Source organism: Vicia villosa, linkage group LG1 (assembly GCF_029867415.1).
Source record: "Vicia villosa cultivar HV-30 ecotype Madison, WI linkage group LG1, Vvil1.0, whole genome shotgun sequence".
NCBI lineage: Eukaryota > Viridiplantae > Streptophyta > Magnoliopsida > Fabales > Fabaceae > Vicia > Vicia villosa.
In genome coordinates this window covers 109,314,648-109,332,199 of record NC_081180.1, presented here as the reverse complement: position 1 = coordinate 109,332,199, position 17,552 = coordinate 109,314,648, and the positions used below count along the sequence as shown (strand labels likewise).

Genomic DNA, 17,552 nt, shown 5'->3' with positions numbered 1-17,552 from the left:
GATGTCTTGTGATGATAGTTTTCAATTTTATTCTAAAAATTTGAACACATTTAAAATGAGAGGCTAATTCCTTTTGAATTAGAATAAAAAAACTTATAAGTTTATTTTAAGCAAAATTTATAAAAACTTGTAAGTTATAACAATCACACTTCTAAGTATAACTTTATAATCAGGTAAGCTATATTACTAATTTTGATAATTAATAGTTTTTTATAACACAATTGGTTTTTTCTTTATTGCTAAGTTATAATGTTGGTCCGCTTATTATGGCTAGCTTATAATATTAGTCCTCCCATTTTATTTTTAAGCAATTTTGATATTTTCCCCCTTTTTTTACTGTCAAACAGCGTTGATTTGAAATATTTTTTTAATATGTGGCAATCAATCGATGATATGTAATGTACTAGTTGAATTATTGAATTTGTCATGACATTTTGTATTAAACAAAGACAAATTAAAACTTAAATAAATATTGACTATTAAACATTTAATAAGTGAAAACAAATTAAAATTGACTTGAAAGTTTCTTATAGATGTGTTTCCATCACCTTAATCACCGTATTCATTGCATTGACCTATAAAGTTTCTTAAAGCTATGTTTTTTTAATTATCTTTGTTATGTTGTCTTCCAAAGCCATTCTTCTACCCTTTTCAACCATGTGTCTTTTCAACACCATTCATTTTTTCTTCATTGTGAACGACTTCTGAATCAATGATATTATCGAGTAACCTCACTCATTTTAGGAGCAAAAGCATACAACATTATTATGGATTGGATTCTCTATTAGTGATTGTGTGGACATATAAGAATAACGAGCATAACTTTTATGAATATGAGTTATAGAAGGTACATGCATATACTTATTTTTTAAACAAATCTTCTCCAACCCTAGTTTATTGGTAATACTTATGCCTTCTTTTTTGTATTGTTCAATTACAAGGAAGGAAATGATGTTCCTTTTTTGACTGGTGTGATGAGTAAAGGACATGCCATTCAAAGAAAGTGATTAAATGTTGAAGAAGGTTAATCATTTGAAAAAGAATGTTAATGTAATGTTAATCTTAAGAATTAATGCAATAAAACAATTCTAATTTAGTCATTTTATTATTGTAATGTTAATCATTTTGGTAGTTCAATTTGTGTTAAAATTCATTGTCACTACTACAAAAAGGCATTCAATAACATTTGGAAAATATATATAATCACGCAGGTCCTAACGTTGTTATGTAAAGTGTTGCTGTAAATGTATTACTTACAATCACAGTCCTGAGACCGTTGTAGTATACTAGAAAGCACACACGATATCACAACGGTTAGTTAACTCAACCTTTGTGATAGACCTAAAGGTCATAGGTTTGATTCTCAACAATGATATTTTGGAGTTTATATTATTCTAGCGTTCAATATACAACCACGATTAATTTTTATAATCGTTGTCAAAATATATGTTATTTTTAAAAAAAGAATTCCCTGCTTTCAAAAATATACACCCATAACCTATTAGAGTTTGACCTAACTCATCCTTACAAAACCGGTTGGTAAGGTGAGGAGTGTGCCTCTATATATATTCTTTGAAAGCTCTATCTCTAGCCAATGTGGGACTTTAGGATCTTCCTAATACACCCCCTCACGCCCAGCACTCTTTTTGGGCTTGGTGCGTGGATATTAATGGTGGGCGGCCCATGGTCCGATCGATAGGCTCTGATACCATATTAGAGTTTGACCTAACTCATCCTTACAAAACCGGTTGGTAAGGTGAGGAGTGTGCCTCTATATATATTCTTTGAAAGCTCTATCTCTAGCCAATGTGGGACTTTAGGATCTTCCTAATATAACCCATCTGTGAATTGAATATAAAAACTTCTATTACATCAATGACACAATTCCATTAGGAACCAAACAACCTACAATGTACATACGAGAACATCAAATTATGCATAAGAATGAGTGAATGAAATATCAAATAAGGGAAAAAGAAATTTGAAAAGACAAAGATATGTAATTATTCAACAACTCGACGTAGTTAGTCATCCAAAAGATCTTTCCAACTTCTAAGAGAAGAAAACATGGAGATTTAAAGAAACAATAATTGGAAGGAAACTTGACATGTGTGCAAATCTTTTGGCTTTTAGACGTTTAAAGAACAGAGAAGAGGAAGAGTCAGAAGAACCAATATAAAAGCTGAAAACCTCTTTGAATCAAAACCCAAAAAGAACTTCATCCAACGAAATTAGAGAAGAAGAATTACCAAAACACAAAACGATTACTAAGCCTAAATCTATCTATATAGTCTAAGACCTAACAAATATTCATCCAAGAACAAGATTTGAGAAGTTTATGTCTAAAGCAACTCAAATCCAAGCACAAAGTAAAAACAATGATAAACATCAATATTGACTTTGTGCACTAGATTTTACACAATACCATGAGCAATAAATTTACGTATAATCAAGGTAAAGTTACATAAGAATTCCAACAAATAGAGATTACAAAGAGAATAGAAGAAGAGGAACAAAACATTTATTGATTTGTCAACACCAATCGATGAAAAATTTGACCTCATGCCATTCAGATGCAAGCTCCATTGTTGTTTTCTAAACTCTCTACACCAAAAAATAAATGTTGATGGAGTTGGGAACAAATACTCCAAAATCATCAACCTAAGACGGAACAGTAAAGATGAAAATAGATCAAACCGCTTGACACAAATTTATAATCTATACCTACTTAAATTCTAATTTGTTTCGACTTTTATATATATATATATATATATATATATATATATATATATATATATATATATATATATGAGATCGATTACTATTTATTAATACTACAAATTATTTTAAAACAAGTATCTAACCATATATACCAATACAATTTCTACAAACAAAATAAAAAACATACCATAGATCAATATAGTGTTTTTTAATCTATTTTTCTTCACTTTAAATTTTCCCACCATTACTTTAGCCGCCAAAAAATATCATTTTTTATTTTTTAACTATAATAATTATAATTAAAGTGTTAATTTAATTGTATTATTTAGTCAAAAAAACGTTATCAACTTTCTACTTCAAAGTTTCATGTTCTTATTATCTACCGACTAAATTTTAAAAGTAAATAAATAAAACAATATTTATAAGTATTTTTATAAAGTAAACGGTAAATCTTTGAACAGAAATATTTATTAACTTTATCAAAATTTTATTTTAACTTGACCGCACCTCTTTATTTTATTTTACTAGCATAGGAGTATATATTTATTTTAGTTTTTTTTTTTTTAATTTAAAATTTTAGTTTTATAATGAGTGGAAAACACAAGTTTGATGTTAAGATGAGATTAATGAATTAAATAAAATTAGATTATGAACACACCTCACACCAGACCACACCACGCATCATCGGCACTCTGTTTCTCTCTCTAGTTTCTCTCTCCTCTGTGTTAATATAAATAAAATCTGACATCATATGATCCTCTCATCTTTGTTCCTAGTTTGTTTCGTTTCTGCGTCTTTTCCTCTTTTTCACCTTATTTTCACCTCACCACTTTTTTCTCTCTATTTCAATTCTTCCTTTTCATTCATTCCCACGAAAATTCTAGGGTTTCCTTTTCCCTCTTTCACCTTCCAACAGCACTCCCAGGTACGTTTCTTCTCTTCTATTTCCTGCCCTAGTTTCATTTCCCACTTCATTCCTCACATCCCAATTTTCATTTCCATATTTTCATTTTCACAATTTCGCTTGAATTTTTTGTTCCTGTAATTGTGTATGTTGATTTTGATTCGTATCGTTTATCAGGTGGCATGTGTGCTGGGGCTTTGAATGTCAATTTGATTAGGGAAATATTTGTATTGTTTTTCCCTCGTTTTCCTATGGGTTTGACTCTCAGATTGGGTTTCCCTTTTTTCTTTTTCTTTTTTCTTTTCCTTTTTGGTTTCCGAGAGATTGAAATGGTGGTTTAGTTATTGGGTTCTATTTATTCAAGTCTTAGGGAATGGAGTTTGCTTTGGGTGTATTTATTATTGGATAGCGTTTGGGTTAGGTTCTGTGTATTGTATTAGTGGAGGTGGGATTCTGTGAGGATGACAGATTTTCAGCCTCTGCAGCAGAAGCCTGAATCTGCTGATTCTCATGCTGATTTTGAGCATGGATTGGAGAACTTTATGCGTGGTCAGTTGGATGATTGTATGTCATTTGCTTCATGTAGTTCTTCCCGGGCACCCGAAGATGAGGACGATGAGAGTGATCAGCTAGTTCGGAGGAGAAGGAGGTCTGATCTTGAAGGGGATGATTTAGCGGAGTCCTCAGCAGCACGGAGGCGCCATTCGCGAATTTTGAGCAGATGGGCTGCCCGGCAGGCGCAGGAGATGATTACTACTATTGAGAGAAGGAATCGAGAGTCGGAGTTGATGGCGCTTGCAGGGTTACATACGGTGTCTATGTTGGACTCCTCTTTTCTGAGGGGGTCGCAGTCTCCTACTTCCGGCCAGGAGGGGACTGTGGAGAGGCCGAGTACTCAGGCATCTTCTATTCTGCAGATGTGGCGTGAGTTAGAGGATGAACATTTGTTGAATCGGGCACGTGAAAGGATGAGGGAGAGGTTGAGGCAGCAAAGGAGTTCTGATGCTAATACCAATGTGTCTAGTACCATGTCTGACAGTCGAGGCAGTGAGAATCGAGGGAGTTTGGGGGATGCAAGTGAGAGTGAGAATGATTATGGTACCTGGTCACACGATCAGATTGGATCAAGGAATGCACATGTGAGTCGTAACGGGTCTAGCCGAGAGCAATCTCCTGATCTTGGCGAAGTTGAGAGGGAGAGAGTTAGACAGATTGTTCGGGGATGGATGGAAAGTGGTATTAGTGATCATTCTTCTAATGTGAGCCAGAGAAACAACAACCACAGGTCAGAATGGCTTGGAGAAACAGAGCGTGAAAGGGTAAGAATTGTCAGGGAATGGGTGCAAATGACTAGCCAGCAGAGAGGTTCACGCGGGAGCCGTAGAGATGCTCAAGCAAATGAATCTGCTCAAGCTGCTCGGACCCGTGATATGGCAGCTGACCATGATGAGGGTCAGCCAGAGCATGTTCGGCGCGACATGCTGAGGTTGCGTGGAAGACAGGCTCTAGTTGATTTGCTTGTTAGGGTAGAAAGGGAAAGACAAAGAGAGCTGCAGGGTTTGTTGGAGCACCGTGCTGTTTCTGATTTTGCTCATCGCAATCGTATTCAGGTCTGTTGTGTACCCTATTAGAATTCAGAATTATCTTGCAATTTGTGTGTCCCTTGGTCATGGTGTTGTCACTTCACCTAATGAAAACCTTATCAAGACTATGAAAGCAACCAAGTCTGACAAGAACTCATATTCAATTCAAGGCTCCAGTAATTTATATTACAGTGATTTTTTTTTAAACTTTATTAAACTCTTTAGTCATGCATTATGCGTTGCCTTAATATGGAATAATCTGCATATGTGTTCTTCTGTTCTCTGATATGTATGTCTGGTACTCTGATTTGGACCATGGCATTTCCCTCCTTGGGTATAGTTATATTTTGTTATGTGCTGAAAAATTTGTAAAATGTATTGTGGTATTTCTTTTCTCTAAAATGTTTCATCCAGTTCTTTTTATAAACTGAAAGGTCCCTGTATTATTGCCTTGAAAATAACCATAAATGTTCCTTAAAAATTGAGTACGAAATATTTAAAGACCACCAGCCGAGAGTGGCCGATATTTGGTTGCATTATAAAATTCAGAACTTTTGCTTGTTATTTCTAGGTTGGTTCAGGACATATTCAAGAGGTATTTCTGTGCTTTGTATTATCAAACAAGTACTAAGAAGGAAATAACAAAAAAAAGAAAGAAATAACATTGTTCTTTTTTCGTTGTAGTGGAAAATGACCAAGTTATGAATGCTTATTATATATCTCCTTTTGTTGTTACATGCATGGTTGTTAAAATCGGGATCTCGATAAAGATCGTTAGGGTATAGAAAAAGCGTAAATCGTAGGATCGTAACACGGATCGTAAGATCCCAACAAATAGACAAAATAATAGAAATAACAAGGAAAAATTACTTTAACATAAAATTCTCATTAATTTAATCATCAATAGCAAATATTTTATAAAAAAAAAACATAATAGAAGGTCATTTAAAACATTGCAAGTCCCAAAACCCTAAAATATGTGTGCACAACAGTCAAGGTTAATTATGGGTCAGTTTATGGGCCGATTCCAATTGTTTAATGATCTGGTCGAAACAGGCCTAAAGTGGGTAAAAACAAATAATAGATCGTTGGGATCTCAAGATCCCACGATTTAAAGATCTTTCTCTAGGAGTTCAAAGCTCCAGCCAAATTCAAGATCTTTGTGCCACTTAAATCGGTGGCCGGTTACTGGAGCGTAAGATCGTAAGATTTTGGGAGTTAGAGCGAGATCCCAACAACCATGGTTACATGAGCTACTGCATATTGTATCGGTTTTTGATTCATCAGTTTACTCCTTTATCTTTTATTCCCTTGCCAAATATTTAATAAATCATGTAACTTAAAAATATCAATGTGCATTGACTTGGTTGTTTTACTTGTTTCACCAAGTATACATCCTCTAGTTGTAAATTGATTATTTATGTAAGATTATCATTTTCAGTCATTGCTCAGAGGCAGATTCCTTCGAAATGAAACTGTTGAAGATGAAAGGCCTCCTTCTACAGCTGCAAGTGAATTAGTTCAGTTACGACAACGGCACACAGTCTCTGGTATAAGGTATGCAATTTAATACTTCCAGATATGTTCTTTTCACTCTGCTCGTCATTTGTTCAATCTAATTAGGATTATAATTTTTTTGATGTTTTTTAGAATCTAAATTGACATAGTATAGAAAAACTATTATTTTGCATCTTAGACACCTCCAACTCCAAGACACAAAAGGAAATTATCATGCTGTTTTATAATTTTAATAAAATTAGTTTTTTTCCCGATAAATTCATGCTGAGGACATTGCTTTTTGTCTTATATCAAATGCTATAAATTTAGTATGGAAATAAGATAAAAAGTGGTTAAGTTGGTCTATCTAACATCTGCGTCTAGGAGAAATAACATCTGCGTATATTAAGTAACTTTGACGCACAATGGTGGATTTTTGTTTTACTCATCATTTTATTCGTTGTTAGTCTTGATATAATAATTTATTTAGCTATTTGTTTCATATTTATTTTAAATGAATTATTATTACTATTTTGCAAAAGAAATTAGCATTTTTTGTTCTCAATCAATTTTTTTTTTTTACTGATTTTATTATGGCAGGGCACTTTTTAAGTTCCCTTCGAGTTTCTCTTGAATTAATATATTTATTAAAATTTGGTTTTTGATCATAAGTTTCTTAATGTTTAATGTGCTCATCTATGTTCTGTGGTTCAAAGAGGCAGATGGTTATACCAATTGTGTTCCCTTGGCTTGTTTCTTCTCCGTTAAAAAAACTTAAAACTAGTATATAGCTATAGTTATAACTATTCTATACATTTGTTGTAAATGTGTTTATGATCATGCATTTATTAGAATGTCGCATGTTGATGATTTTTGTTGAGTACAACTTATTCTTATTATCAACAATTAAATGGTATGATTCAGGGACGGGTTTCGTTCAAGATTAGAAAATATTGTCCGCGGTCAAGCCAGCACCAATCCTGATGCCACGACAAATAGTAACAATGATGAAACAAGACATGATGAGAACCAATCAATTAATATCGTAGACGCTCAACAAGAAAATCACAACCAAGAGCAGATTAGGGGCCCAGAAACTGATGCACGTCAGTCGCCTAATCAAACAGGAACTTTGGAGAGTAGCACAAGTGAGACTATTAGTTGGCAAGAAGCTAGTAATCAAGGAGGGGATTGGCAGGAACAGATTGCCGAAAATAGGGGAGAAGACTGGCAGCAGAGAATTAATGGTCCGTTTAATCAGCTCAGAGCTGGAAGGGAAGCCAGTGATTGGCAACAGGAAACTCCCCGAAATTCAGCCGGAGATGACCCACATCCACAGGAAGCTCAAAGAGTTTGGCAGGACGATAACACAAGGGAAGCTGGTGGTAATTGGCCTGAAGAACCTTCTGCAGCCTCAAGGAATCGCCGTGGTGTTCCTTTTAGAAGATTCAACAGATTTCATCCTCCTGATGATGATAATGTATACAGCATGGAGCTTAGAGAGCTTCTGAGCAGGTAATTCTTCCCTTTATTTATTTAACTTCCAACTGGCGTAGAGAGATTGAAATAAAAGATGTAATTCCAAACATGTCTAGATTTCTGTCGAAACACTTGTTTAACCATTTCCAAAATTTAAAATAAATTCGCTATTTCTACCTTGATATTGTACGGAACCTGGCATTATACTTCATATATTGGCTTTCATTTTTTTCAGGCACCTTGCCTTATTGATCTTTATTTTCATGTTTCAGGAGAAGTGTATCTAACCTTCTTCGCAGTGGTTTCCGTGAAAGTCTGGATCAACTGATACAGTCATATGTTGAAAGGCAAGGTCGTGCTCCAGTCGACTGGGATTTGCATCGAAACTTGCCTACAACCACTCCTGCCTCGCCTGAACGAGACCCTGAACAGCAGGGTGATGAACGTAATGAGGGTCAGCATGAAGCAATTAACAGGCCGTCACTAGTGTTTCCTCCTCCACCCGTACCACCGCCACAACCTCTGTGGCACCAAGACTTGCACCAAACTGGATGGTCTCGCCATACCATGCATCGCTCTGAAATCGTGAGTAATTTATTAATATATTTTTCCTTCATTACACATTTTCTGTTATGTTTGTAATATATACACTTTTGAATCCTCAACAGAAAGTATTACCTATGGAATTGCATACAGAATATAGTAGTTATATTTCTTATCAATATTCTTTTAACATGCAATCAATTTAGGCTTCCATGCAAAAGAATTAGTTGTTGCTGCTGCTTAGGTTACCACCAATTGATGCTAGCAATTTATTAAGTTTGGTTTGGTTCTTGATATTAATTAAAGTTACTTTGTCATAATATTTATGTTGATTAGTACCATGCTAGATGATTCAAAGTATACTGCCTAAGATATCCTAGTTGAATATGTAAATTGAGAAATTACAAGTAGCTTGAAAGCTCTGGGTGTCCACTGTTTGTGATCTCTGCTGTTAGGTCTGGGCTATTGATATGCCTTTCTGGCAAAAATTAGGCCAAGTTAAATGCCTTTCTCTTTATTTTATTTATCTTGTGTTGTTACCTTTGCCTAAATCCTTTACATATATGAGTACATTTATACGCTTTCATACTATATATTTTAGAGACCTTTTTAAATTACTGATTTTGATTATGTCTGGGAGCAGGAATGGGAGATAATGAATGATTTAAGATCAGATATGGCAAGACTTCAGCAAGGCATGAATCACATGCAGAGGATGTTGGAAGCCTGCATGGATATGCAACTGGAATTGCAGAGATCTGTCAGACAGGAGGTCTCTGCAGCTCTGAACCGCTCAGCTGGTGGAAATGGTGTGATATTTTTTCTGCTTCATATAATGCAGTGTGTCATTGTTGTGTTTTGCTTTAATGAATTCTATTGGTAATAGTGCAGCTGTATTGGGTGCATTTAGCCAAATGTCTGTTGCTTAGTTCTGTTCTTCTTTCTTATACCTCTAGTCACTCATTGTATATTTTTGAATTCCTAGGATTGGGTGCCGAGACATCTGATGATGGGTCTAAATGGGCGCATGTGAAAAAAGGAACTTGCTGTGTTTGTTGCGATAACCACATTGATTCGCTTTTGTACAGGTATTTACACATTTTGCTTACATAATTTGTGCTAATGAAAGAAATTCATCCCCATATTTTTTTTGCAGGGATCTAAATTATATCAGTTGCTTTTTCTGATAAGTGGTTTTCTAATTTTTTCTCCCTGTCCAAATTTCAATTTCTTGCAGATGCGGACACATGTGCACATGTTCTAAATGTGCGAATGAGTTAATTCGTGGAGGAGGCAAGTGTCCATTATGCCGAGCACCAATTGTTGAGGTGGTCCGCGCATATTCCATACTGTAAAAAGGAAAATTAGAAGGATACGGAAAAGAAGAAATGAATCTCGAGGGTGTTGGTCTCAGTTCTGGCTGTCTCGAGGTTCTTATGTACAAGTGTTCAGTAGATGCCTTGTTTTTCTGATTACATATGAAACTTCACGAAATGTATAATTGGATTAGCAAATGGCGCTGTTAAGTCATCATTCTTGCGTAAATAAATAGTTGGCCCAGTTATTCTTTGCAAGCCTGGTCTAATGTAGATATATTTTTCTCTGAAAATTCTGAGCTTAACACATTCAAACTAAAACAGAGCTCCCAAAAAAAGATAGTTGGTCATTGCTGTACCTAGGATATTTTGACTCAATTAAAGTGGAGAAGTAATAGTATCTCGGAGCAACCTAGACTGAAATTAGAATGACATTGATTTCCCTTGATAATATAATAACCAAACTTCTAAAGCAGTTTGGTTATTACCTCATCTAAATCAAAAAACGATTTGCTGAGGATAATGACAATGACATATTGGGATGAGTGTAGTTTTGGTTATTGACGTGCAAATACAAATTATATTATATAGCCAGAATTTTCTTGCCCAGATATCAAATCAAAATGACTTGACATTGCTAATGAATTCTGGATGGTTCCTCTAACTCTCTAAATAATAATAATAATAATAATCAATGTTACCCTTGAACTTTGATAATTTCTGGTTTAATTCTGCTGAATAATTCTACCTGATTAGCCAAGTTAATGCGAAAGAAAACATGAATCTCTTGCAACTTTGAAAGAACTACCAGAAATACAATTTAATGTACTTGAAAACGAAGTTGTAATATGAATTGAAAATTTCTAGTGTTAGTCTTTGAATACAATAAAACTTTGAATTAGGAACATTCTTATGAATTGTAATATTGTACATCAAAAACAAACAGTGAACACAGAGACTGCTGTCGGTGTAAACAGTCAATACCTGTGGCTTCAAATCATCTCAGGAAGTTGTAGAAGTACTGTACTACATTTTTTGTCAATGAATTGCTATTATTTTTCATCTTTTTTTTCAAGAGCTTTAACTTTCTTCTGGTACTCTTCATTCTCTTGTTGCAGAGAATCTTTCCTGTTGCATAACTTGTCATTTTCTCTTGTTGCTTGGGCAAGTTCATACTTTAACTGAGCATTATTACGCCGCGAAGCTTCATTTTTGGCTAGATTCCATTCCAGACGTAAAATCTTGTCCTCCAGCTCGACTTTATTACGCTTGCAGTTCTCCAACTCTGATGTAACTTTCTCGGTGATTGAAAGTCTTTGCATGTAGGATACTTTCTCAGCCTTCAGCACGCCGTACTCTAAAGACAGCATCTGATATGAAGCCTCCAGTTTTCTGTATTCTATTTCTGCTTCACATAGTGATCTCTTGAAGATGAAGAGTTCATTTTGAAGCACTTCGGTTTTCTGAAGTTGAACTTCAAGTTCATAAATTTCTTCTGTTGCTTGTAGCCTCTCTAATTCAGAGGCTTTCAGCTCCACCTCGAGCCCTCTAACAACGCCCTTTAGTTTCTCTTCATTTGATTTGGACTTTCCTAACAAAACAACTACTTTTTCATGATTAATCATCAGAGTTTCTTGGTCTTCCGTCATAACGGCCAGCTCTTCAGTATAATTATGCACCATGACTTCATATTCTGCTTGAAGATTATCAAGCTTTGCTTCATATAGCTTTACTTTCTCCTGTTCTTCTTGAAGAGCATCTTCAGTCATAGTTTTATCAGCACATAAATCATAGACATCAAGTACAACCTTAGAGGCTATTTTGTTGTGTCGATGAAAGATGTCTGATAACTGGTCTGTTAGATGTTCAACTTTTCTCTGCAAGTTACACACTTCAGCTGCTTTTTCCTTGTATACCTGTCTTAAGAATCTCTCTTCTATAGTAAACCTTTCATTTTGCTTTATGTTTTCCTGAATAAGTGCTTCTAAGTCTACATTTATGGTTTCTTCTTTCAAAGCAATTTCTTCCAGCATTGAACTAAATTTGCATTCCAAGTCTTCAACTAATTTCATTATATCAGAAAATGCAACTTGTGACTCCCCTAGTTTAGATTCCAATACTGTATATCGGTTGTGCAACGCCAAGTTTTGTATTCTTAATTCACCATTTGACATCTGAAGAGTTTTCGATACTTGAATCAAATTTTCATTTGTAGTTTGTAGTTTCAAGTTGGATCTTTTCAGAAAACCACACTCTTCTTGAGCTTCTATCCATTTTTTCTGTATGCTCTCCCCCATTATTTTCAAATCAACTTTTTGTCCCTCATTTAAATTTTCCATTCTCCTGATCTCAGCCTGGAGGTATATGACAATGTTTTCGGAATTCTCCAGCGCCAAATGAGTCAACGCCTTTTCTTCATTCAAATGTCTCACTTCAGCTTCCAAACCAGATATCCGTTCTGATAACTCTGCAACTTCAGCTTCTAGTTCAGATAAAGAATTTCGATTATCATCCGGACTTTCTAACTCAGACACATTCCTTTGTTCACCCTGATGATTCATCACATTTTTAAAGGAAGTGGCTTTTGATTCAAGCAGCTTATTTAACTGGATAATGGTGCACAAGATTGCCTCAGTCAATTCCTTAAAATCTATTTTGCCTGCAACTTTCGAAAGCTGTGATTCATTTTTGGTGATTGACAGAAGAAAATCTTGATCCTTCAGTTTTTCTACTGAAAGAAGAAGCTGCTTATATAACTCGAGGAACGCTTCAGTGATGTTGATAGCAGTATCAAAGTTAAACAGCAGAAAGTTTGAAGGAAAAGAATCAGAAGTGACAAGATCCTCTCCGGACTCTCCATGCCTCTGACAAAATTCGGCTTCAAGATCTTGCACTCTTTGTGTTAAAGCTAAGATTTCATTGCTGAAAGCATTAACACCATCATGTAACTTCTTTTCGAAGTTTAAGATTTGTTTCTCTTTCTCAAAAGTTTGAGCCATTAAACGTTTTGTTACCGTTTGCATCTCTTGATCTTTCTCATCCAGAGTTTTCTCCAGTAACTGGATAGTACTTTCCAGGTTTTTTTGTTTCTCCCGCATCGCTTGGCGCTCAGTTTCCGAGTTCCCGAGTTCTTGTAATTCAATCCCTTCATGCAGGCATCTTATTGCATTTTCATTACTACTGAAATCAAAACCTGAATGATAGAACTCCTTTCTCATTTTCTCTGGCAAAGCATCTATGCTCAAACTGAAGTCCTCTTCGTCACTGTCTTCGATCCCGTCACTATTATTATTTTCAACATTTTGAAAGTGAAGACTCTTCCTTGAAAGTTCAGCAATCACCATTTTCTGCTTTTCTACTTTCTTTTCAAAATTCCGGAAAATGGAAACAATATCAATATTTGACTCCTGTGTTTTATTTAGCTTCACTTCCAAGTCATGATTGAGTCCTTTCTGATAACTGATCTCTTCTTTCAGTTTCTTAATGACATTGCTGTCATTTTGTTTCACCACAGCGGTTAGGCGTTGAATTTCTTCCTTCAAATCACCGTTCTCTTTGCGCGATGCTGATAACTCTATTTCTAGATCTTTTTTATGCTTAGACTTTTTGTGTAACTCCTTCCGCAGTCTCTCCATGTCAGTCATTAGCTTCCTAGAGCCTTCTTCCCACATCTTCACCTCACCATGAAGTAACTCGATTGTTACTTGCGCTGCTCCGAGCATATCCTTAGATGAACAAACGCTCATCGTTGATGTTGTGTCACCGGCATGCGAAAGTTTCCCAAAATCTTCCATTTTGTCTTGAATCTCTGTCCCTAAACTCAATGTTGCTGAAGTCGAGGATGCATGCTTCAGCGTCGAGGCATCATAGAGTGAATAGGGGCCATCGTCCGAGCAAGACGAATCTCGTCTCTCCTGCACATTGGTCTTCCATCCATTGACATTACCTTGTTGGGGTAGGTTTTCAATCCAAGAGGGAAAGGAACTGTCCAAAGAGCCAATATCATGATCTGAACATGTTGTCAAAGAACCTCTTCTCTGAAACATCAGAAAGTGATTTTATAACCTTGAAAAAAGCCAATTTGAACAAGAACTTATAACTTGAGGATAAAAAGTTATATAAGTAGCTAAACAATCATTGTACCTTACTGCTAAGTTCGCCTGGATAAAATATATTTTCTAACTGGTCACAATGTGAAGACACACTTGTTCTGCTGAAGGTAGTGTCAGATGCATTGGATATCCTATCCACATCATCATAGCCAACACTCATTTCCTCTCCATAAGAATTTACATCCTTCCTGTGCAATCTCATAAGAGTGAGTTCATATTTCATGATCATAAAGCGGACACCAACACCAGACACGACACCGACATTGACACATCATCACCGATAATAATTTAGAGAAATGAATTAACTGAACCTAATCATAAATGTAGGTGGTGTTGAACATGAATACGTCTTTTTTCAAAGGTGTCGGTGCTACAAAGATCATAAGAATACATAAAATTAAATTAGATTAACGTCTTCATAAACAACACACCTGTAATTTTTTCTTGGTGTCAAACACTGAATTTTAACCTGAAAAACAACAAGGATTGGTTAATGGTCAATTTTACATAAAACTTTTCTCATGCTGCCGACATAGTGAATTTGTCTCAACATATAATCAATCATAAACCTCACTTGTAAGATTGCTCCACATGAAGAGTGTTGTGTCAAAGGCAATGACACAGTAAATGTTTCTTGCCCAATGTAACTTGTTAAGTTAATTGTAGCCTCCCCAAGGGTCCCAAACCTAGGAGATCCCTGCATTAAAAGTGAAAATACAAATCATTTTCTGCTATAAATGAGCAAAACAGAATAAAGAAACTAAGTATAAAACCAAACCATTGCTACAAGAAGCTTAAGGATGCAGCTTTGATTATTATCTTGCAGAGAATAATCAGAAATCCATATGCTACTTAACATAGTCTCTTCCCAACCACACTCTCCATTTTTAACTAATGCTTTGTTTGATTTTGCTATAGTTTCTCCTGTTTCTATTGAAATTATAGAAACAAAAAGCTGGTTCCACCCTTTTTCAATCTGCGTAAACATATACATTCAACAATTACTAGCATGTTTTGCTGATGGAACCAAAAAAGAACTTGAATTAGATCATTGTAAGAGAAAAAACCTCAAGAGCCTTGAAGTCATAGAACTTGAAATCCAATCTCTCTTGAAATTTATCTCTGCTATTTCGACCGGAACGGTATAACTTCCTCTTTTCTTTTCTATCCTTCAACTGTCTCTCATTTTCACGATAAGCTTCATCACTGTCACATTGAAATCACATCATGTTAATATTATGAAACATCACTGAAGAAATAACAAAAGAGAACATTTACCTTGACATGGCCATTATGGTTCCGGTATGCTGCACTGAAGAAAGTAACACAAGAGATGCATGTAACATGTTACAAGAAACATGAAGTGCTTATATAAATAACATATGGTGTTGTGCTGTGTTGTGTGCTAACAAAGCAACACTTTTGAATTTTTTTGGTTTTCTAAGAGGCTTTTGGTCTCTTGAGAAGGTTATTTTGCAAATGAAAATTTGAAAGTGTTTTTGACTTATGATGTTGGTGCGGTCCAATTATACCATGTTTTGGTCAACTACTTGAGTTTCTTTCATTTCATTCATTTGAAGGATCAATGGTGTTGCAGTCCAAAATTAAATATCATGCCACTAGCCGTAAATTGTATGAGAAGTTTGTGTGCGAGTTGACAATGAACTATATTGAAATTGCTCCTTTTTTATTTTTCACATAATATGCATGTCACTTAGCACATAACAAGCAAGTGATTAGCAACGAGATTAATCGGTAAATATTACAAGACTAACAATACTTTTGAAAGAAAAAAAATTTTAAAAAAGAAATTTAGATTAACCAGTTATACCTAGCACCCCACTAATCACTTTTTTTTTTTTTTATCGTTATACCTTGTCTAAAGTTATTGGTTTTTTAAAAAGTATGAGTTTTTTAACTGGAATTTTCAAAATTACATCGGAAATTTTAGAAAAATATCAAAATTTTTGAAATTTCTGATAAAAAATCACAACTTTCATGAGTTTTTATCACAAATTTTGAAATTTCCGGTGTAAACTCTTAAAATTTTTTACTAAAAATTTCAAATTTTATAAGTTTTTACCGAAAATTTTGGATAAAAACTCTTGTATTTGAAATGTATGTATTTGAAACTTATTTTAATAATTACTATAATTTAAAATCAATTTTGATCAAAACGTAAATCGATAAAAATATTTTTTTATTTGTTGTTAGAATAATAATGCAAGTGTGAGTATGTGGGAAAATAGTCCCACGTTAAATATGAATGTGGTCACTTGAGAATATATAAGTGAGAGAATCCACTCACCTATCACCTTAAGATTTTAGGTGGACAAGTGGAGTGTCTGTCACAAATGTGCATAATCCTCAACTTTGTATCAATGCTCTTAGTAATAACAAATGGTAGTATCAGAGCCTGGTTCGAGAAAGGGACCGACTTACTTGTATTGAAATGTCTAGAAAGTGGTGTCCCGTTGCAAGGTGTCAAGCATTATGGACTCATACACACCATTTGTTCACCTAAAATCTTAAGGTGATAGCTGAAAGAGTTCTCTCACTTATATATTCTCAAGTCACCACATTCTTCTCCAATGTGTGACCATTTCCCCACATACTCACACTTGCATTATTATTCTAACACTCCCCTCAAGTGTGAGTCCACAATGCTCCCTGTTGTACCCCAATTTTTGACCACTGAGATCCCACCTCATTTCAAATAGTAGGATCATCATCATCATGCATATATCATTTGCTAACCAAAAAATACCAAAGAAATTATTGTTTGTTGCTTGTGTCCTAAGACAGGAGGCTAATCAAGAGGAATTTAAGCAAATTAGGGTTTTGAGGCCCACAAAGGAATCCAACATCCTTCTATGATTCAAAGGATTCTCTAATCAATATCAAAGTCCAAATATGGTTCAATGCAAGATCAATCACCTTCAAATTCACCAGAAGCTCCAATTAGGGTTTTTGACCTAATTCCACTAGAGGGTTGACTTTTAATCAGGAGATGGTTCCAAGACTCAAACTATGATTTAAGGGGATCTAAATCAACATTCTAATCCATTCACATTATTCATTTGAAGAGGAGACCTTGATTCATATGAAAATCACAAAATTGCAGCTCATCTGGAAAAAGACAACTGTGCAAGTCAACCTTTGACTTTTGAGGAAAATGGTCAACTATGGACTTTTGAGGATTCAAATCATCATCATATGGCTATTGAAGACATTTTGCCAAAGAAAATCAAGAAAATTCATCAAGAATCAAAAAGTCAACAAAAGTCAAAATTAATGTTTTTAAGTGATTTTGACCTCATTTTGGGAACTTCAAATTTTGCCTACAAACTCAAAAATCTCCAAACATGAAAGTTGTAGGTCTTGGCAAAACAAACAA

At 34.9% G+C, this 17,552-nt stretch overlaps 2 protein-coding genes across 4 annotated transcripts; one reads left to right on the top strand and one right to left on the bottom strand.

The window, feature by feature from the left end:
- The first annotated feature begins 3,506 nt into the window (after positions 1-3,506).
- LOC131643818 (uncharacterized) lies at positions 3,507-10,301 on the top strand. 3 transcript variants are annotated; one of them, XM_058914143.1, is made up of 8 exons: positions 3,507-3,646; positions 4,212-5,235; positions 6,650-6,765; positions 7,630-8,220; positions 8,457-8,769; positions 9,371-9,536; positions 9,713-9,815; positions 9,965-10,301. In XM_058914143.1, the coding sequence occupies exons 2-8, from the start codon at positions 4,372-4,374 to the stop codon at positions 10,080-10,082; spliced, it is 2,271 nt and encodes a 756-aa protein (XP_058770126.1). In that variant the 5' UTR covers positions 3,507-3,646; positions 4,212-4,371; the 3' UTR covers positions 10,083-10,301. The 3 variants fall into 3 exon arrangements, with proteins under 3 accessions (XP_058770126.1, XP_058770124.1, XP_058770125.1); XM_058914141.1 differs by having other exon boundaries at positions 3,803-5,235; XM_058914142.1 differs by lacking the exon at positions 3,507-3,646 and having other exon boundaries at positions 3,653-5,235.
- Positions 10,302-10,841: 540 nt separating this feature from the next.
- Positions 10,842-15,628, bottom strand: LOC131643819 (uncharacterized). Its single transcript, XM_058914144.1, has 7 exons — positions 15,434-15,628; positions 15,223-15,361; positions 14,934-15,131; positions 14,730-14,852; positions 14,587-14,624; positions 14,187-14,343; positions 10,842-14,080 (listed from the first exon to the last, which is right to left on the bottom strand). Exons 1-7 carry the CDS (start codon positions 15,499-15,501, stop codon positions 11,096-11,098), a joined length of 3,708 nt encoding a protein of 1,235 aa, XP_058770127.1. The 5' UTR covers positions 15,502-15,628; the 3' UTR covers positions 10,842-11,095.
- Positions 15,629-17,552: the final 1,924 nt, after the last annotated feature.

Coding starts and splice junctions, on each gene's coding strand:
- LOC131643818 (XM_058914141.1), top strand. CDS start 4,087: ATGACAGATTTTCAGCCTCTGCAGCAGAAGCCTGAATCTGCTGATTCT. Junction 5,236..6,649: donor CTCATCGCAATCGTATTCAG/GTCTGTTGTGTA, acceptor TATCATTTTCAG/TCATTGCTCAGAGGCAGATT. Junction 8,221..8,456: donor CTTAGAGAGCTTCTGAGCAG/GTAATTCTTCCC, acceptor TTCATGTTTCAG/GAGAAGTGTATCTAACCTTC.
- LOC131643819 (XM_058914144.1), bottom strand. CDS start 15,501: ATGTTACATGCATCTCTTGTGTTACTTTCTTCAGTGCAGCATACCGGA. Junction 15,132..15,222: donor ATGACTTCAAGGCTCTTGAG/GTTTTTTCTCTT, acceptor ATGTTTACGCAG/ATTGAAAAAGGGTGGAACCA. Junction 14,625..14,729: donor CATGTGGAGCAATCTTACAA/GTGAGGTTTATG, acceptor GTTGTTTTTCAG/GTTAAAATTCAGTGTTTGAC.